This window comes from Muscardinus avellanarius, assembly GCF_963383645.1.
Source record: "Muscardinus avellanarius genome assembly, chromosome: 19".
In the NCBI taxonomy this organism is placed as follows: domain Eukaryota; kingdom Metazoa; phylum Chordata; class Mammalia; order Rodentia; family Gliridae; genus Muscardinus; species Muscardinus avellanarius.
This window is the reverse complement of record NC_137805.1, coordinates 35,735,034-35,756,165: the sequence shown is the minus strand read 5'-3', so window position 1 is coordinate 35,756,165 and position 21,132 is coordinate 35,735,034. Positions and strand designations below refer to the sequence as shown.

The 21,132-nt window shown below is 52.0% G+C and overlaps 1 protein-coding gene across 3 annotated transcripts; it reads left to right on the top strand.

Annotated features, from left to right (window-relative positions):
• Window positions 1–493: 493 nt before the first annotated feature.
• Window positions 494–18,439, top strand: SGK2 (serum/glucocorticoid regulated kinase 2; the record flags this gene model as incomplete). 3 transcript variants are annotated; one of them, XM_080716342.1, is made up of 12 exons in its annotated part: window positions 494–529; window positions 1,424–1,473; window positions 2,450–2,507; window positions 2,644–2,727; window positions 4,040–4,168; window positions 6,263–6,375; window positions 6,659–6,695; window positions 7,679–7,765; window positions 11,597–11,692; window positions 13,652–13,807; window positions 16,440–16,529; window positions 18,284–18,439. In XM_080716342.1, 12 exons carry the CDS (start codon window positions 494–496, stop codon window positions 18,437–18,439), a joined length of 1,092 nt encoding a protein of 363 aa, XP_080572468.1. The 3 variants fall into 3 exon arrangements, with proteins under 3 accessions (XP_080572468.1, XP_080572467.1, XP_080572469.1); XM_080716341.1 differs by having other exon boundaries at window positions 4,037–4,168; XM_080716343.1 differs by lacking the exon at window positions 7,679–7,765 and having other exon boundaries at window positions 4,037–4,168.
• Between the last annotated feature and the right edge of the window lie 2,693 nt (window positions 18,440–21,132).

The following is a 21,132-nucleotide window of genomic DNA, read 5'->3' as shown; positions in this document are numbered from 1 at the left end:
TCGAAGCCAGCCTTGCTGGTTTAAGAGACTTAAGAGACCCTGTTTCCAAATAAAATATAAAATAGCTCTGGGAGTATAGCCCAGAGGTAGAAGGGTTCCATCCCCAGTACCACCCCCAAAAAAAAAAACTGGGCTGGGGGTATAGCTTGGAAGTATAATGCCTCGGAGTCGATACCCAATACCAAAAACAAACAAACTACCCACCAGAATTTGAATTTCCCTTCTGATTAACTTACAAACCTCAATCCGTAAGTAGATATGAGCTCCATCCTTTCCTGAATGAAACCTCTTAGCCTAAAACCTCTGCAGGTTTTATCTCGATAAAGCCTGTTCTGCCCTAGAACCATCTCCCGCTGGCCCTTTGGGGTGTGAGCCGCTCAGTCAGTGGCAGGGGTTCGGGGCTGAGGAGAGGGCAATGTGCCTAAAGCCCTGGGTGGGGCTCTCATGCCTGTCTCCCCTGTGTCCCCAGGGCCCACCTGATCACGGCTGCAGAATGGCCTCTGGCCCGGCCGGGGTCCCCAGCCTGCAGGTGAGTGGTTCTTGGTTTCCCACTCAGCACCAGGTGGCTTAGCTCCTCCCAAGCCTGAGGAGACCTATAGAGACATCGGTGGGGCCCATGGAGTGTCCTAGACCAGACTGAGACAACGGTGTCACCGTGAGCTCATGGAGGGGGCCCTGCAGGGCAAGGGCTTGGAGAAATAGACAGGAGCTGGGCACGATGGCATATACTTGGAATCCCAGGACTTGGGAGGCTGACACTGGTGGATTGAAGGTTTGAGGACAGCCTTAGCTGAGACTCAGCAACCTAGCAAGACCCTGTTTCAAAATAAAAATAAAAATAAAAATAAAAATAAACTGGGCATGGTGGTACTACATAGTGAGGCCCTTTGCAACTCAGTGCGACCCTGTTCCAAAATAAAGAATAAAAAATAGGGCTTGGGGTGTAGCTTGGAGGGAGAATGCCCCTGGGTTCAATCTCCAGTACCACAAATAAATATATATATATATATATATATATATATATATATATATTAGGGAAAATAGGGTTGGGGTGTCGCTGGGAGGTAGGATGACTCTGGGTTCAATCCTCAGTACAAAAAGAAAAAATAGTAGATGGGGGGAAAAAAAAGTAGATGGGGTAGAAAAGTCACGGGATTGTCTATGAAGACATGAGTTCCTCTCTCAGCTCCGTTTCCTCGCCTTTACAATTGGCCTAACAGCCAGCAGCTTCCCAACACTGTTGTGAGAAGCAGGTGAGATGGTGGTAGGCGGGCAGGGAGGCGGGGAGACAGGCAGTGATGGAAAGACACAGATGAAGGAGGGAGGCAGGCTGCTAGAAATGCTGGAGGAGGGGCCCGAGCCCGGGCCAGGGGCAGGGAGAGCCTTGCCAATCCGAATCACCTCTTTCTTTCAATGTTTTCAGCCCTCCAGGGCCAATGGCAACATCAACCTGGGGCCTTCCGCCAACCCAAAGTGAGTTCTGGTGTCTCGCGTGGCTTTGCTACTGACTCCCCTCCGGGCTGGCTTCCTTCGCCTTGGGAACCAAATCCGAGCTCTCTCGCCGACATCCGGGCCCTCTGACATCTGACATCCAGGCCCCCGGCCCTCCCCCAGCTTCATCTGCCAATAATCTTTTAGCCTTTACTCCTGCTGAAGCTTCTGTCTGAAATGCCCCCCAACGGTGACACCACTGGCGATTCCCCACCCTCGGGCCCTGTCCAGGGTCTGGAGGCCAGCGCCCTGCCTGCAGTGCAGTTACCTGGTTTTCTCTCCTCCTTGTCTGCTGGTAACTGGACTGTGAGCTCCCAGGAAGAGGGGTCAGGTGTACAAGCCTCTCTTGCCTGAGAGGACCTGACATTCTTGGGGGCGAGGAAGTCCCTGCGTTTCCCAGTTCCAAAGTTAAAAAGGATGCCGGGCATGGTGGGGCGCGCCTGGGAGGCTGAGACAGGAGGACCTCAGTTTTGAAACCACCCTCAGCAGTTTAGCAAGAGCCTGAGCAAATCAGTGAGACTCTGTTTAAAAAGTAATAATAATAGCCGGGCGTGGTGGCGCACGCTTGTAATCCCCGCGCTTGGGAGGCTGAGGCAGGAGGATCGCGCAGGTTCGAAGCCAGCCTCAGCTACTTAGTGAGGCTCTCAGCAACTTAGTGAGACCCTGTTTCCAAGTAAAGTATAAAAATAGGTCTGGGAGTATAGCCCGGAGGTAGAAAGCCCCTGGGTTCCACCCCTAGTACCACCAAAAATAAAATAATAATAATAATAATAATAATAATAATAATAATAATAATATAAGGCTGGGGAAACAGAATGTAGCTCAGAGGTAAAAATGCCATGGGTTTAATCCCCTCCCCAGTAAAACACACACACACACACACACACCATGGATTTGCTCTCAGGAACCAGGTGCCCTGATCTTGTGAGTGCTGACCATGGCCCCTCTTTTTCCCCAGTGCTCGGCCCACAGACTTCGACTTCCTCAAAGTCATTGGCAAAGGGAGCTACGGGAAGGTGAGAGTGGCGTGGGGGCCGGGCAGACGGAGAGCTCACCCGGCGCCCGCAGAAGGAAGCAGGGTCGGGGCGGAGGCCGGCACCTGCCATCGGGAAGCCAGGGTCACCGGGGCTTTGCACGTGGGCTTCCTTTCAGGTCCTCTTGGCCAAGCGCAAGTCAGATGGGACATTCTATGCCGTAAAGGTGCTGCAGAAAAAGTCCATCTTAAAGAACAAAGAGGTATCAGAGCTCGGGCACAGGGCTTTCCTCTCCCACTTCTAGACCTCCAGCCTAGGGTCCCACCTCCAAGGGGTCTCCAGGGCTGGGTGCAGAGGCGGTCACTGCAGGGGTCCGGCTGGTGCCCAGGATGCTGGCCCTGGTCAAGGCAGGCAGGCAAAGCCGCCTCACCTAGGGGACTAGTCCCGGCCTCTGCCTTCCCATAGGAAATGAGCGCCCCATGGGCCTGCGCTGTCTAGATGCCAGACTCCCCATCCGTGCAACGTGGAGTCGCACTTTATATTCTCCAAAGGCCCTTCCAGCCGCGCCAGCCTGGGCCGCTCGAGGCCTCAGCTGACTTGACTCCCTTTAGCACTGACCTCATTAGGAGGACAGAGGGAGAGGGCAGCCCAGGAGAGAGACGGACTGTCACTAGGAAGGGCATCGTGGGGTGGGAGGGGAGGTCTCCAGGAGGAGGCGGCCTCATAGCGGGCCTTGATGATAGCATTCTAGTGGTCTGAAAAGAGGGTGGAACATACAGGGAGGGAAATAGCATGAATATAGAATTATAGAATCCCCCTCCCCTAAAGATTTTCCTTGGGACTCTTTTTTTTTTTTTGTGGTATTGGGGATGGAACCCAGAGGCATTCTACCTCTGAGCAACACCCCCATCCTGATTTTTTATTCTGTTTTTTTTTTTTTTTTTTTTTTTTTGTGGTACTGGAGTTCCTGGAAGCCCTTTTACCTCCGGGCTACACTCCCAGACCTATTTTTACATTTTTATTTGGAAACGGGGTCTCCTAAGCCAGTATGCACGGCTAGCTTCGAACCAGCACGATCCTCCTGTCTCCGCCTCCCAAGCGCGGGGATTACAAGCGTGCGCCACCACGCCCGGCTTATTCTTTATTTTGAATCAGAGTCTCACTGAGTTGCAAAGGGCCTCACTAAGTACCTGAGGCTGTCTGCAAACCACGATCCTCCTTTCTCAGCCTCCCAAATGCTGGGATTACAAACGTGTGTCATCACACCCGGGCGGGACTCATTTATAAGGTCCTCACGTAGGCTTTGCTTCTTACTCTGGGGCAGGGGCTTCTCACCCAAGGGCTGAAGCTGTACGCACAGGGAATCACTGGGGATGAGACTGACCACACTAATCCTTGAATACTAGGCCAGGAGCCTGGGCGTGGCTCCAAGGGCAATGGGGAGCCATTGTGGGTGTTTGAGGAGGGGGTACGAGAAAGGCAGAGGCAGGACCACCTGCACCAGCAAGGCCAGGCTGGTTGTGCTGAGATCAGAGGGGCCGTGACATGGCCCCTGTCCGTTGACTCCACAGCAGAGTCACATCATGGCGGAACGCAACGTGCTGCTGAAGAATGTGCGGCACCCCTTCCTCGTCGGCCTGCGCTACTCCTTCCAGACGCCGGAGAAGCTCTACTTCGTGCTCGACTATGTCAACGGGGGAGAGGTGAGGGCCTGCAGAAAGGCCCCTGGGCTGGCTCCTGGCTGGGGCATCCAACCTGCACGCCCACCGCGTACGGAGTTCTGGGACAATCTCCCTTCATCCTTACAACACGAACAAGCTGAGCTTATGTAGACGCAGAGACTGAGGCTCAGGGAGGCCAACCCCTAGCGCAAGGCCGCGCGCTCCGCGGCAGGCTTTGTTTGTTTATTTGTTTGTTTGTTTTCTGGTGCTTGGGATTGAATCCAGGGGCATTCTATCTCCAAGCTAAACCCCCAACCCTATTTTTTTTGTGTGGGTCTGGGGATGGAACCCAGGGGTATTCTACCCTCAAGCTGTACCCCCCAGCCCTATCTTTTTATTCTTTATTTTGAAACCTTTACAATTCACTGAATTGTAAAGGGCCTCACTAAGTAGCTGAGGCTGTTCATGAACCACGATTCTCTGGTCTCAGCCTCCCAAATGCTAGGATTAGAAGCATGCGCCACCATGCCCGGCTTTATTCTTTATTTTGAAACAGGTCTCACTAAGTTGCAGAGGGCCTCACTAAGTGGCTGAGACTGGCCACGAACCCAGATCCTCCTATCTCAGTCTCCCAAGTACTGGGGATTACAAAGCGTGTGCCACCACGCCCGGCCTGATTATATATATATTTTTTTTTTTGTTGTTGTTCTCAAGCAAGGTCTCACTAAATCGCTGAGGCTGGCTTCTAACCTGCGATCCTCCTGTTTCAGCCTCCCAAGTCCTGGGATTACATGTGTGCGCCACCATGCCCTGCTCTCCACAGCAGGCTTTTGATACAGGCCTGCCTGACTTCTGGCCATGTTGCTTTTTTTTTTTTTTTTTTTTTTTTTTTTGTGTGTGTGTGTGTGTGTGGTACTGGGGTTCCTGGAAACCCTTCTACCTCTGGGCTACACTCCCAGACCTATTTTTATATTTTTTAAATTTGGAAACGGTCTCTTAAGCCAGCGCGGCTGGCTTCGAAGCTGCGTGATCCTCCTGTCTCTGCCTCCCAAGTGCGGGGATTACAAGCGTGCGCCACCACACCTGGCTTTTTTTTTTTTTTTCCCACAAAGGTGCCCACAGCCTCTCTTCAATAGACCCGGGTAGGTCAATGCTAAGGAAGGTCAAAGCTAAGAGAGGCGCTGAGGTCAAGGTTTCCAGTGCTCCCATTATACACCATAGGCCACAGGGTAACCTGTCACTATTGTGAACCGAGCCATAGCCACCCAGTGAGAGACCCAGGAACACGCCTGAGACCAGCTGGGCCTGGGCAAGATGGCAGAACGTAGCGGGATCCCCTCAGTGACCCCAGATTTAACCTGTCACCGGATGCCTTTCAGTCCAGTGCCAAGAGGGAAGTTTCTGTCCTGCATTACTAAGTACAAGGCTTCACAGGCCAACAAAATACACCATTCAGTGGGCCCACAGTCATTCATCTTACGGCTTGGGTTGGAGGAAAGGCACATCTTTGAACCACCCAGTTTCAAATCCCAGCCCTGTCAATTCTGAGCTGCCTGGCAGTGGGCAGGTCCCCTAGCTCTTCTGGCCGGTCCTCTTCCACGACACTGCCATCATAGTTGATACCTTGACAATTGTCGTAAGAGCCGGGTGTGGTGGCTCACATCTCTAACCCCAGTACTTGGGAGGCTGAGACAAGAGGATCACAGGGTCAAGGCCGGCCTCAGCAGTGTAGTAAGACTACCGGCAAACTAGCAAGACCCTGTTTCAAAACAAAAAAATAAAAAGGGCTGGGGGTGTGGTTTGGAGGTAGAAAGCCCCTAGGTTCAATCCCCAGTATCAAAAAAAGAAAGAAAAGAGTTGTCGTGAGGATTAAATAAGAGATGTAAGAAGGACCTGACTTGGAGCCCAAAACACACAGTAGGTGCCTAATCAATGAAACACACAGTAGGTGCCTAATCAATGCCTCTGCTCCTGTTGATGCTTTGGGTGGGGCTGCACGTGCTTTAGGTCTGAGCAAGTACTCAGCAGCTCGGGTCGGGGTGACCGCGCCAGGGCTGAGCTGGGGTCACGTGGGCCCTTCCCGTGGGCTCCAGCAGCAGGAGCCAGGGCCGCCCTCACGCGCCTCCTTCCCCTCAGCTCTTCCTCCACCTGCAGCGGGAGCGCAGGTTCCTGGAGCCCCGGGCCCGGTTCTACGCGGCCGAGGTGGCCAGCGCCATCGGCTACCTGCACTCGCTCAACATTATTTACAGGTAAGGAGGGCCTGCAGCTCAGGCCAGGCCCGGGCCCTTCCGGCTCCCGCAGCCAGGGCTTGTGTGGGCCCAGGAATCCCAGTGGGCCTGGTCCCTTGTCTGAGAAGGGCCCGAGAGCTGGGGTAGGATGGGGCGCCCTGCTTCCTAGAGACAACTGCCAAGCCTCCCGGGGCTTTCTCTCTGGAAGGCTCCCGGAACAGTCCTCCCAGCAAGACCTGGGATTCCCAACTGTCTGACTCCGTAGCTGAGGTTCCACCAGGCTGATTTCCCTTATTTTTTGCAGGGACCTAAAACCAGAGAACATTCTCTTGGACTGCCAGGTTGGTGTGTATGTGTGTGCATGACCATGTATCTGTGTACCTACCTTGTCAATGTATGCATATGGGTAAAGGTACACTCCTGTATGTGTGCATGTGTACACCCATGTATATGCGCACTGTGCACATAGGAAACTGTGTGTGTGCATATGTGTGTGCATGTGTATACCTAAGTATATGCACACTATGGACATAGCAGGCTGTGTGTGCATGTATATCGGTGTGCATGTGTGTGTACGCAAGAGTTGTATGGGGCGGGGATGTAGCCAGGTGGGGGCAAGTAGATTCTGTAGACCTGTGTCTTGGACCAGGTTCCCTAGAAACAGACTGAGCTGGAGAGGTAAGTGCAGAAGGTTTACTGGGGGGCACTCTCAAGAGGTACAGTTTTAAAGGGGTGAAGGAGACAGGGTCTGATAGAAGAAGAAGCTCGGCTGCAGTGTGGTTGGGAGTGAGGTCCCAGCTGACCTCACAGGGAGGGTCCAAGCCAGGTGGGGCTTTAGGATTGTCCCAGGTTGAGGGAAGGGGGCTGTGCATCAACCTGTCACAGGGCGTGAATTGCCCCTAGGGAGGGGGCAAGGTCCCAGGAGGGATGGGCTTGGCAGACCCAGCAGGGGGTCTGAGCGGAGCTCCGCGGTATCCACCCACTCCACCCTCCCGCCCAGCTGCCCCGGATGTGTTTGCTTTCTGAGTGCCAGCCCTGCCTCCTGGGGGCTGCTGGCCAACAAGGACATCCTAGGGCTGCTGCTGTTGTAAGCACGGGTCTGAGTCTGTAATGACCTGGGGAAGACAGTACAATGCCATGTCCCTACCTGGTGCCCTGCGGTATTTGTGGCATCCGGTCTAGGAGCCCTGGGCCTGAGCGGAGCCTCCAGCCTGTCTGGACATCAGACCCGCTGCCTGGGGGTGGGTTCTGGGCTTTGGGATCAGGACTAAACATCCCTGGGCTTAGCTCCACCTGTCTCTCGTCCTCTGTCTCTCGTCCTCAGGGACATGTAGTGCTGACTGATTTTGGTCTCTGCAAAGAAGGTGTCGAGCCCGAAGAGACCACGTCCACCTTCTGCGGCACCCCTGAGGTAAGCAATGGCGACCGACCGGGAGGGGCAGGCCATGATGGCTGAGGCCCGAGCTCCCAAACAGAGCCAAGAGGCTACAGCTGGGGACACTTCCCACCCGCCCAGGAACTTCCCCTGAGCCAGCTGGGCATCAAGCCTTGGTCTCCTCCCCCGGAAGGAGAGGCTCTCAAGGCAGAAAGAGAGAGGGGTGCTGGTTCTGGGGGTGGCTGGACCTGGCCAGCTCAGGTGCAGCTCCGCAGCAGTGGCCCCCAGTGGAAATAAAAATTCAAACCACATACATAGTTTAAAAAATTTCAGCAGCCATATTTAAAAAGTAGCTGGGTACAGTGGTACGCACCTATAATCCCAGTACTTGGGAGACTAAGAAAAGAGGATCACAGGTTTAAGGCTATGTGATAATAGCAAGACCCTCATATCAAAATAAAAACTAAAACAGGCCAGAGGTGGAGTACTGGGTTGAATTCCCAGCACTACAAACACTATATATATATATATATATTTTTTTTTTTTTTCAGGTCTGGGATGGAACCCAGGGACAGTCAACCTCCGAGCTACACCTCTGCCCTATTTTTTATTATTTAGTTTGAAACAGGGTCTCACTAAGTTGCAGAGGGCCTCACTAAGTTCCTGAGGCTGTCCACGAACCGCAATCCTCCCGTCTCAGCCTCCCGAATGCTGGGATTACAAGCGTGTGCAACCATGCCCAGCTTTTTTTTTTTTTTTTCCCTTTGGTGGTACTGAGGTTCCTGGAAACCCTTCTGCCTCCGGGCTACACTCCCAGACCTATTTTATATTTTTTATTTGGAAACAGGGTCTCTCAAACCAGCGTGGCAGCGCGATCCTCCTGTCTCCGCCTCCCAAGCTCAGGGATTACAAGCGTGCGCCACCATGCCCGGCCCTATATATATATCTTATTTCTTTATTTTTAAGTAAAAAGACAGGGCTGCCGGGTGTTGGCGCACACTTGTAATCCCAGTACCTGGGAGGCTGAGACAGGAGGATCCGGGTTCATGGCCAGCCTCAGCTACTTAGTGAGGCCCTTCACAACTTAGTGAGACCCTGTTTCCAAATAAAGAATAAACAGTAGGGCTGGGGGTGTAGCTTGGAGGTAGAATCCCCCTGGGTTCATCCCCAGCATCACACACACACACACACACACACACACACACACACACACACACACGACAGGGCTGGGGTTGTTGTAGCTCAATGGTAGAATTCTTGTCTGGCATGTGCAAGGCCTTGAGTTTAATCCCCAGCACTGAAGAAATAAAATAAAATACAGGTGAGAGCCAGAACACGGTGCACAACTGTTATGTCAGCAATTCAGTAGGCTGGGGCAGGAGGATCTCACAAGTTGAAGCCTAGACCCAGCAACATAGACCTGTCTATGTTAACTAGACCCTGTCTCAACAAAACAAAACAAAACAAAAAACAAGGAACAGGTGAAATTAATTTCAACAATATATTTTATTTAATCCAATATATCCCCAAGCATTCTCATTTTAATATACAATTAAAGGTGAGCCAGAAGGAAAGTTCTCCAGGTGGAAAAAGAGTGAACTCGAGGCAGGGCTGAGCGGGTAGGAGAGGACGTCAAGGCAGAAGGGAAACTATTTGATCATTTTTCTGAATCTTTGACATCTAGATGTCTTTTACAATTGCAGCACATCCCAGTTAGGATTCGCCATTTGAAGGGTTCAGTAGCCACAGGTGGCCGGTGTCTGCTGTACTGGGCGGCACAGCCCACAGGCCGAAGTCCAGGTGCAACAGGAGGGCCAGGCCTGAGAGTTACGAGCAGGATTTGCAAGTGTTCAACACAGCTCAGAGATCCTGGAGGGTTAAAAAATCTGTGGATCTCAGCAGTAACTCCAAGTGTCTCTGTCCCGCTGAGGCCTCCCTGTAGCCTTGGGGTTAAGACCTTCCCTTGAACTCCCCCCCCCCATCTTGAACCTTAGACCTGCCAGGAACCCCAGTGGCTTGGACGGACATCAGGGTGGAAGGGCTGAGGCTGCAGGCTGGGCAGCTCTTCCCCACGTGGCCCGGGTCAGGACTTAAGCAGCTCTGGCTTCCTCTGTATGCTTGAAAGTCTGGGCCTCGGGCTGGTGCTCGGGTAGCTGATGGACAGGTGACGTCTCTTGTCTGTGTGAGGTGGGGGCCGGGATAAAGCCTGACAGCCAGGCCGTCCCTTCCTTGACAATACCAGGCAATATGGACCCCTGACTCCTATAGAAGACGCCTGGCCCAAAAACACATCACTTTTCCTATGACTCTGCCACTGCTGTGGTGCCAGAGAGCATATCCAGGAGTAGGTACAATTGCTCCTGTGGTTCAAGGACTTGCACGTACCTTTAAAACAGCCCCCAAGAGCCCAGCCCGGTGGTGCTTACCTGTAATCCCAGTGCGTGGGAGGCTGAGATTGGAGGATTACAAGTTGGAAGACAGGCTCAGCAAATAGTGAGATTCTCTTCAACTGAGTGAGACCCTGTGGGGATCAGGCTCCAGTGTCTGTCTGTCTGTCTGTCTGTCTGTCTCTCTCTCTCTCTCTCACACACACACACACACACACACACACACACACACACACACACACAAGTTCCCAGGAGAGACTCTGCATACCCATTTTATGGATGAGGGAACCCAGGGTCTGAGAGGCTAAACGGCCTGCCAGAGACCACACACCACGTAGGGCTCAGGTATCCCTTTGCTTTCCACAACCTGCACAGTCCCTCAGGACAGCTTTGCCTATTGCTGAGACTTCTCTCCTCAGTGGCAGAGACCCAGGTTAAGATGCCACCAAGCCCAGGGTCCAGCAGAAAGCACAGCTCTGCCTCAGTCTCTCTCTTCATGCAAGGCAGTGATGCACAGCGTGCAGACATCTATCACAGTAGCCTCAAGAGTCACCTCTTCCCAGACCCCTTCCTCTGTCACTAGGGTTTCCGGTACAAATGTGTGACTTGGACTCTGTTGGTCTCCCCACTGCTCTGTGAGAGCGCTGCCAGGGCGCTTCTATTTCTAGGACACCGAGAGGCCATTAGATGTTCGTGTGCAAATTAGAAGAAGGCGCCTTCTCCAGGCAGGCTGATTAGAAATAGCACCCTTATCAGCAAAAGTTCCTAGACATATGCCTCAGTCAACATTCTCACTGCTCTACTCCAAAGTGACTGACCACACAGCTTAGAGAAGGAAGATGTGCTCACAACTTCCTTGGAGATTTGGGGTTCAGACCGTGTGAGGCTGGGAACCAGGGAATCTCAGGGCAGGAGGGCAGGAAGCCCAGATAGGGAGAGCACCCGGCTCTGCTCCTCACACCACGGTGGCCGGAAGCAGAGAGAGCCAGCACGCAAGGGGGGTCAAAGCCACCAGCCCTAAGGCCACACCCCCAGGGACCTGCCTCCCAGCCACACCCCCAACCAAGTTACTTCCCAGATCTACTGATGGGATTACAACCCTCATGACTCAGTTATGTCAGCTCTGAACACCAATTTCTGCGCTCTTAGGGGACACTCTACCGAACTATAACAATGTATTTCTGCACTAGTGTTATGGCTTGGAGAGTGGATCACAGCCAGGGTTGTAGCCCCCTTAACCCTTTTGGCTGGCAAAACTTCTATGAGGGGCACGCATGTACTGTACAGGACGGTACTGCCCACCTCTGTGTCCCCAGCACCTGGCAAAGGGTCCTGCATGTACCAGGCCTTTGGTCACTGGGTGCTGAATGAACACACGCATGCACGTGTGACCCCTGCTGGTGTTCTCCTGCCAGTGCCTTGTTTATAAATGTAGAAACCGAGGCTGAGGGCCTTTCAATTAAGTGTGTTTCCCCAACAGTACTTGGCTCCTGAAGTGCTTCGTAAAGAGCCGTATCACCGGGCGGTGGACTGGTGGTGCCTGGGCGCGGTCCTCTATGAGATGCTGCATGGCCTGGTGAGTGGGGTGTCTTCAGGGACGTGGACTCGGGAGAGCTCAGGGTGGGCGTCTCCTGAGGGTGGCTTGCTGGAGCTCGGCACAGGGAACTAAACGAGCCGTCTCTCCACCCTGGCTAAAAAAAAGATGATGCCAAGCGAATATAACGATTCTGGTTTTTTTCAATGATGTTACTTAGCACTTTACAGTTTATACCAAACCGTTGTGTCTTGGGTACCTGAGCGCAGCCTTTGGAATCTGGCACTGAAGGATATGAGGTTGTTCTGATTTTACTGAAAGGGAAACTCCTGACAGATTGTGAATCCATCCCAGGCTGCCTGCCTAGCCTTCTACTTGTGTGGACCCACTCAGAGGAGGCTTTTCCCTGGGGCTCCATCACCAGCAGGGCAAGGGGCATTGTAAGGGGCAGGCTTCATGGGGTGAGAAGGTCCAGCTGAGCCAGGCACGGTGGCACACACCTGTAATCTCAGTACTTGGGATGCTGAGACAGGAGGATTGCAGGTTTGAGGCCAGCCTCAGCAACTTAAAAAGACCCTGTTTTAAATTTTTTAAAAGGGGAGCCGGGATGTAGCTTAAAAGTAGAATGCCGGCCAGGCGTGGTGGCGCACGCTTGTAATACCCGCGCTTGGGAGGCTGAGACAGGAGGATTGCGCAGGTTCGAAGCCAGCCGTGCGCGCTGGCTTAGGAGACCCTGTTTCCAAATAAAAATGTTAAAAAAAAAAGGTCTGGGAGTGTAGCCCAGAGGTAGAAGGGCTTCCAGGAACCCCAGTACCACCAAAAAAAAAAAAAAAAAAAAAAGTAGAATGCTTGGATTCAATTCCCTATACCAAAAAGGAAAAAGAAGGAGGAGGAGGAAGAAGAGGAGAAAGAGAAAGAGAAGAAAGAAGAGGAGGAGGAGGACCATCTGGTGATCTGGTGGGGGAGGTGGAAAAAGAGTGGCAGGGAGGAAAGGTGGACCCTGGTTGTCATTGGGGGCCTGGCTCTTTTCCTAGGTTGTGTGTGTGTGTGTGTGTGTGTGTGTGTGTGTGTGTGTGTGTGTGTGTTATGGTACTGAGGATTGAACCCAGGGGCATTGTACCTCTGAGCTCCAGCCCCAGCCCTATTTTATTATTTATTTATTTAATTTATTTTGGTACTGGGGATTGAAGCCAGAGGTATTCTACCTTCAAGCTACACCCCCCAGCCTAATTTTTATTTCTTATTTGAAAAGAGTCTTTCTAGGTTGATAAGTCTCACTACTTGCTGAGGCTGTCCTCGAACCTGTGATCTTCCTGTCTAAGCCTCTCAAGTGTAGGGATTACAGGATCTTTCTAAGTTGCAGAGGGCCTCGTTCAATTGCTGAGGCTAGCTATGAACTGTGATCCTCCTTTCTCAGCCTCTCAAGCACTGGGATTACAAGCGTGCACCACCTCTCCTGGCTAAACTGTGGGGTTCAACTCCTTTGAGCCTTGTCTTTTCGTCTGAAGACCTGCAGCCTCTTTTGGAGGACGGTTATGAAACTGGGATAAATGACGGTCAAGGGGCAAATTTGGAGCTGGGCTTGGTGACACACGCCTGTGACCCTAGTACTTGAGAGGCTGAGACAGGAGGGTGGCAGGTTTGAGGCCAGCCTCGACAATTTAGCATAATCTTGTTGCAAAATAAAAATAAAAAGGGCTTGGGATGTAGCTCAGAGGTAGAATTCCCTGGATTCAGTCCCAGTACCCCCGCACAAACACATAAACTTGGTGTCAAACTAGAGGAGAAGCGCTGGACAAGGGACACACTCGGAGGGCCACATACATCCTCTGGTGGGGAGCGCCACGTGACCTTCCCAGCACCCCATCCCCTGTGCTGAGGCAAAAGACATGGCGGGCCTGGCTGAATCCTCCTGACTACCCAGCTTGCTCCGAGACTCCCCAAGACCTGGTTCCACGCTCCTGTGGGTGATCCTCCCGCTCCTTCTCCCTCTCTTACCAGCCACCCTTCTACAGCCAAGACGTGTCCCAAATGTACGAGAACATTCTGCACGAGCCGCTACAGATCCCTGGGGGCCGGACGGTGGCCGCCTGCGACCTGCTGCAAGGCCTTCTCCACAAGGACCACAGGCAGCGGCTGGGCTCCAAGGCGGACTTCGTAGGTGACCCGCTGGCCGCGCGGACCTCCGGCTGCCCTTCGGAACCAGGCCTGCTGATGCGAATGTCTGGAAACCCAGCACTGCTCTTGACTGACTGCTTTCCTTAGCTGACCAGTTCTTTTGTGTCAACCAGTATTTACTGAGCACCTACTATGTGCCAGGCATTGAGCTAGGTGCTAGGGTCTCTGCCCTTATTAAGCTTAAGAAAACCAGGTGTGGCGGTGCAGGCCTGGAATCCTGGTACGCTGGGAGGCTGGGATAGGAGGATCGCAGGTTTGAGAACAGCCTCGGCAAGTTAGCAAGGTTCTCAGCAACTTTGCGAGACCCTGTTTTAAAATAAGAAAATCATGCCGGGCGTGGTGGCGCACGCTTTTAATCCCAGCATTCGGGAGGCTGAGACAGGAGGGTCACGGTTTGCGGACAGCCTCAGCTACTTAGTGAGGCCCTCTGCAAGTCAGTGAGACCCGGTTTCAAAAAAGAGAATAAAAAAATAGGGCAGGGGGTGTAGCTCGGAGGTCGAATGCCCCTGGGTTCCATCCCCAGTACCAAAAAAAAGAAAAGAAAATCATTGGTGGGGGGGTTGTGGCTCAGAGGTAGAATGTCTTGGGTTTAATCTTCAGTAACACACACACACACACACACACACTGGGGGGCAAGAGGCATCTAACAAAGAACAATGATTCTATACAATTATCACAGAGTGTGATAAGAATCAGGAAGGAAATGAACAATGAACAGAGACGGACAGTAATAGAGGAGGGACGGTTCCCACTGGCGGGGCCAGGCGGGCCGCCCTCGGGGACTGTGGCGCTGAGACTTGGAAGAGGAGCAGGGGCCTCGAAGCGGGCTGGGCCAAGGCACCTAGATGTGGCGAAGTCCCGAGGTGGGAAAGAGCAGAGGAGCGGTGTGATAGCTTCCCTCCCTCCCTCCCTCCCTGGTGCTATCTCTGAGCTACACCTCCAAGCCCTTTTTTTTTTTTTTTTTTGTGGTACTGGGGTTCCTGGAAGCCCTTCTACCTCCAGGCTACGCTCCCACGGGCTATACTCCCAGACCTATTTTTTAACCTTTTCATTTGGAAACAGGGTCTCTTAAGCCAGCAAGGCTGGCTCCAAACCAGCACGAGCCTCTTCTTGTCTCCGCCTCCCAAGAGCCTCTTCTTGTCTCCGCCTCCCAAGCGCGGGGATTACAAGCGTGCGCCACCACGCCCTGCTCTTTTTTTTTTTTTTTTTTTTGAAGCAGGGTCTTACTAAGTTGCTAAGGAGCCTCTTTAAACTGCTAAAGCTGGCCTCGAATGTGAGATCCTCCTGCCTCAGCCTCCAAGTACTGGGATTATAGGTATGTGCCACTATTCCTGGCTTTGTGGTTTTTAAAAGATTCCTCTGGCTTCTGTGCAGAGGGTAGACTGGACTTCCTACTCACAAATATCTGGGTGTATACACACATACACATACACACACACACACACACACACATCTGAGCATAGGCGGGGCACTTGAGATATAAAGATAAATAACAATATAGTTCACTCCCTTAACAAGTTCACGCTCTTTAAGCCGGGCACAGTGGTGCATGCCTGGAATCCCAGTACTCGGGATGCTGAGACAAAAGGACCACGCGTTTGAGGCCAGCCGCAGCACATTAGTGAGATCTCAGGAGCTTAGATCCTGTTTCAAAATAAAAATGAAAAGGGCTAGGGGTGTAGTTCAGGGGTAGAACGCCACTGGGCTCAAGCCCCACATGCTAGATACTCGAATCATGACATGGCGGGCATGGGCTTACTACCTTTGCCTGGCTTAAAGAACCGAGGTCTCTAAAGATAGACTCCCCTCATTCCAAGGGGAAGGTGGCATCTTAAAGCATATGCGTGGCTTTTAAGATAAGTTATTTATTCACATAGGTGAAAATTCAGAAAGTACCAAAGGGTAACCAGAAAAAAATCCCCGCCCACCCAGTACCGCAATTTAGAGGCGACATGAGTTGCCGGTGTCTCGGGTATTCTGCTGGAGATATTTTGGATCTGGTTCTTTAAAAAACAGTTCACCCGGCAATGTGGAGACTCGCTCCCTGAGAAACACGGAGAGGGGAAAGGGCCCTGCTGCGGGGTTGGGGGGGGTCCATTAGGGAAGAAGTGGAGAAGGGAGCCCCTGCTGAGTCCCAGATCCTTGGGCTCCAGGAACTGGCAACTTTTCTTTCTCGATCTTCCCTTAAGTAAGTTGATTTTGTTTATTGCTCTGGGTGTTTTCTGGAAGACTCAGGATGCACCGATGCAGTGTATGGCGGACAGGGGTTCTCACGCTCCCCCAGAGGCCCGCTTCTCTCCTGCCCCTCCGAGAGCCAATCTTGTTCTGCAACCTTGTTCCCGGACACATCTCCGGAGCCTAGCACGGTGTAGAAGCGCAATAAATAGTTGTGGATACTCTCTGTTGGGAAAAGGGTCTGGGTCTGGATGATGGTGGAGGCAGAGGCCTGGCTGCTTCAGAATTCTCTCGTCCCAGGACACGAGCCAGAACCGCAAGGAAATGTCCAGTCGACAGCCAGTAGCTGCTGCAGCGGGGCTCTGGAGGATGTGGGGGTGGGACGGGGCAGCCGCCGAGGGACGGGCCGCTTCTGATCAGCACCTTCTTCCCGCAGCTGGAGATCAAAAACCATGTGTTCTTCAGTCCCATAAACTGGGATGACTTGTACCACAAAAGGCTGACTCCGCCCTTCAACCCAAATGTGGTAAGCCGTCACAGGGGTCCAACTTTGGATTCTGGGTTCCCAGGGCTGGTGGGGGCGTGGAGGGTACCTGGAAGCCCTTCTACCTCCGGGATACACTCCCAGACCTATTCCTCCTGTCTCTGCCTCCCAAGCGCGGGGATTACAAGCGTGCGCCACCACGCCCGGCTGGGCCAGCTCTCTTTATGCAGGTGGGCCAATGAGGGTCCGAGAGGCCTCTTGCTAGATGACAGGTGGTGCTGGCTCTAGCAGCCCCAAGCCCTGCCTGCTAGCTCGGCACCTGGGATGCGCCTTGCTGCGGCTCCTCGGCGTCTTCCTCTTCAGCACCACTGACCCTGGGCAGAGCCTTCGCGGCATGTAAAGTGCTCTGTGTCACGAAGCACCCAGGCAGAGCCACACCCTGGAGAGAGATCTTTAGACTCGCCTTGATAACAAAAATGGCATGCGTTCTTTGTAGAAATTGTGTGAAACAGAGAATCTGAAAGCAACGGTGGAGAAATACGTAGCATCTCACTACTCAAGGGAGACCACTGTTGGCAGACTTCCTCCCTTCCCCTCCCCTCCCCTCCCCTGCCCTCCCTTCCCCTTCTCCTTTCCTCCCTTCCTTCCTTCCGTCCTCCCTCCCTCCTTTCCCTTCCCCTTCCTTCCTTCCTTCCTTCCTGCCTTCCTTCCTTCCTGTGGTACTGGGGAGTGAACCCAGAGGTATTCTACCTCTGAGTTAGCTACAACCCCAGCCCTTTTTATTTTTGGTTTTATGTATTCATTTATTCACTCATTCATTTCATGGTACTGGGGATGGAACCCAAGAGCATTCTACCTCAGAGCTATACCCCCAGCCCTATTTTTTATTTTGAAACAGGTCTCGCTGAGTTGCAAAGGGCCTCACCAGGTAGCTGAGACTGTCCGTGAACCGTGATCCTCCTGTTTTACTCAGCCTCCCAAATGCTGTTATTACAAGCGTGCGCCACCATGCCCAGCTTCCATATTTTATTTTTATTTGGAAATAGTCTTGCCATGTTGCTGACAGCTTTGCTAAATTGCTGAGGCTGGCTTCAAACTTGAGATCCTCCTGTCTCGCACACCCAAGTACTAGGATAACAGGCGTGCGCCATCATACCCAGCAAGATTCTGGGGTTTTTTGTTTGTTTTTGTGGCCCTGGGGGTTGAACCCACGGACATTATACCTCTGAGCTACACCTCCAGACTTATTTTATTTTTATTTTGAAACAGCTAGGTTGATGAAAGTCTCACTATTTACTGAAGCTGTTCTCCAACCTACAATCCTCCTGTCTCAACCTCCCCAAGTGCTGGGATTACAAGTGTGTGCCACCATGCCTGGCTGAGACTCTGTCTTAAAATAAAAAAATAAGTTGGGTGGTGGACTATGCTTATAATCCCAGTACTTGGAAAGTTGAAATAGCAAGACCACAGGTTTGAAGCCAGTCTTAGCAACTTAGTGAAGCTCTCAGCAATCTAGTGAGAACTTGTCTCCAAATAAAAAATAAAATAGGTCTGGGGGGGGTGTATCCCGGAGGTAGAAAGCCCATGGGTTCCATTCCCAGCACCACACACATGCACTAAATGAATGAATGAATGAATGAATGAATAAATGGGCTGGGAGTGCAGCTCAGAGGTAGGATGACCTTGAGTTCCATCTCCAGTACAAAAATAAAATAACTGATCACCTGGAGGCATTTGGCTTCCTTTGGCAGCTCTGACCCCGGTGCCCCCTTCTCATTGCTGGCTTATATTAACAGGCAGGACCTGCTGACTTGAAACACTTTGACCCAGAGTTCACCCAGGAAGCCGTGTCCAAGTCCATCGGCTGCACCCCGGACGCCGTGGCCAGCAGCTCTGGGGCCTCAAGCGCATTCCTGGGATTTTCCTACGCACCAGAGGATGACGACATTTAGCTAGGAGAGAGCACCTGCGCAGCCTCGGAGGCCAGCTGGTGATCCTGGGAGTTATCTTTTCCTAGGAAGACTCAGAGTCATGGAGATGGCTTACACAGGAAGCAGGATGTACTTCTCCCGTCCCATGAAGGGACATCGTTAGGTGGACCCGGGCTGGTTGGATAGGTCATCAGATACTTGGAGCCTTTATCTCTGCTCGCTCTTCATGACCAATGGCTTCCAATATTCGGGTTGCCTCATCATCACAAGATGATTACTAGCCACCACTTTTGTGTTCTGGGCAGGGAAAAAGGAGGAATGGAGCGGGAGGGAAGAGATAAAGGGCATCAGTAAAGAAGAGCTTTCCAAAGCCGGGCGTGGTGGCGCACGCTTGTAATCCCAGGACTTGGGAGGCGGAGACAGGAAGATCGCAGGTTCAAAGCCAGCCTCGGCAACATAGCAAGGCTCTCAGCAACCTGATGAGACCCTGTTTCCAAATACGAAATAAAATTAAGAAAAGGACTGGGGGTATGACTTGGAGGTAGAATGACTCTGGGTTCAATCCCCGGTCCCCTCCAAAAATAAATAAATAAAATAAAAAAGAGCTTTCCCAGAACCCCCGCCCAATGACTTCTGCTGACAACTCATTAACCACCCACCCCCTTCTCTAATGGAGCCCGGGCACATGACTACCCCTAATAGCAAGGGGGTATTAGCATCAGCTAATGGAGAAGGGGAGGACGTAGAGAGGCAAGCAGTCTCACGCACCCAGAAGGCTTCTTGGTGTTTGGGTTTTGATTTCTTTGTTTAAAATGAGATATGTAGCCAGGCGTGGTGGCACATGCTTGTAATCCCTGCACTTGGGAGGCGGAGACAGGAGGATCGCACAGGTTCGAAGCCAACCACGCTGGCTTAAGAGACCCCGTTTCCAAGTTTAAAAAAATATAAAAAATAGGTCTGGGAGTGTAGTCCAGAGGTAGATGGGCTTCCAGAAACCCCAGTACCACAAATAAATAAATAAATAAATAAATAAATAAATAAATAAATAAATAAAATAAAATGAGATATGTAACCAGCCTTCAGGGTATTACCCAGCGCCTCTTAGTGTTCTGTGTTGCCGGCATCTTCCTTTGTTGTGAGTAGTACTGGACACTTGTTACTGGGTTTGGCTGCCTGGCACCTACACCCTTTCCAATATTCAGGGAATCCCCCACTTTATGAGCCTTGACGAGGGACAATAACTACCTCCACTTAAGAGTAACTGAAAAGCCGGGCGTGGTGGCGCACGCTTGTAATCCCCACGCTTGGGAGGCTGAGACAGGAGGATCGCGCAGGTTCGAAGCCAGCCTCAGCTACTTGGTGAGGCTTTCAGCAACTCAGTGAGACCCTGTTTCCAAATAAAATATAAAATAGGTCTGGGAGTATAGCCCGGAGGTAGAAAGCCCCTGGGTTCCACTCCCAGCACCATAAAAAAAAAAAAAAAGAAAAGAAAAGAGTAACTTAAAATGCTAGATACTGACTTTCCCCTGAGCTAGGACCAGGCCTGTGGCCCAGCAGTGCCACAGTATAAGCCAAGGAAGGGACCGGGAGCGCTCCTTCAGGCAGCAGCTATGATGACGGTACCCATGAAATGGAGTTCCTGGCATAGATGCCGCAAGGATGCAAACTGTAGCCACCGGTCCCCAGCAGCAGCAGCAGTTTCTTCACCAGACCAGTGTGGCAAGGTTACTCCTGGATGCCTTGAGTCTCTTCTCTACAGTGCCAGTGATCCTCCTTTCTCAGCCCGAGCCTCTGAGCCTAACACACTCCAGCTTCATCATGTCTGCCTATGCTGGGCCGGTTCCTACCCTCAACTCCTTCATGTCTCTCAGCCGTTTTCATCCAACTAACCCTAAGGTGGGAATGCTTATCCCCTTTTAGCCAATCAGGAAACGGGGTGGGAGTAGCTGTTCCTTGCTTGAAGGTGGCATCACTAATAAAGGCTAGGACTGCGACTTGAAGCTATACCAGCTGGCTCTAGGATTCTTACCTTTAACCTTCGTGCTGGTCTGCCCCTCACTCAGGGTATTAGGTCCAAGCAGAATGACTATCAAAATTTCCAACGAAAGCCAAGGTAAAAATTAGCTAGAACAACCCAGGTGGTGATAAAAAGGTGTCTTAAAGAAGAGACATCAGCGGAGCCCAGCGTACCTGGGAGGCTGAGAAAGGAGGATCACAGGTTCTTGGCCAGCCTCAGCTTCTATGAGCCCTCTGCAACTTAGTGAGACCTTGTTTTAAAATATTAAAATTAGGGCTGGGGGTGTAGCTCGAAGGTAGAATGTCCCTGGGTTCCGTCCCCAGTACTGAAAAAAAAAAAGAAGGAAGAAGAAGAAGAAGAAGAAGAAGAAGAAGAAGAAGAAGAGGAGGAGGAGGAGGAGGAGGAGGAGGAGGAGGAGGAGGAGGAGGAGACGACACCAGTGGAGCATGGTGTGTACACTTGTAATCCCAGTACCTTGGGAGGCTGAGATAGGATCACAGGTTCAAGGACAGCCTCAGCAACCTAAGGAGACTCCCAGCAGCCTAGTAAGACCATTTCCAAACAAAAAATTAAAAAGTACTAGTGTAGCCGGGTGGGATCCATGTTCGTAATCCCCGTGCTTGGGAGGCGGAGACAGGAGGATAGCGCAGGTTCGAAGCCAGCCATGCTGGCTTAGGAGACTCTGTTTCCAAATAAA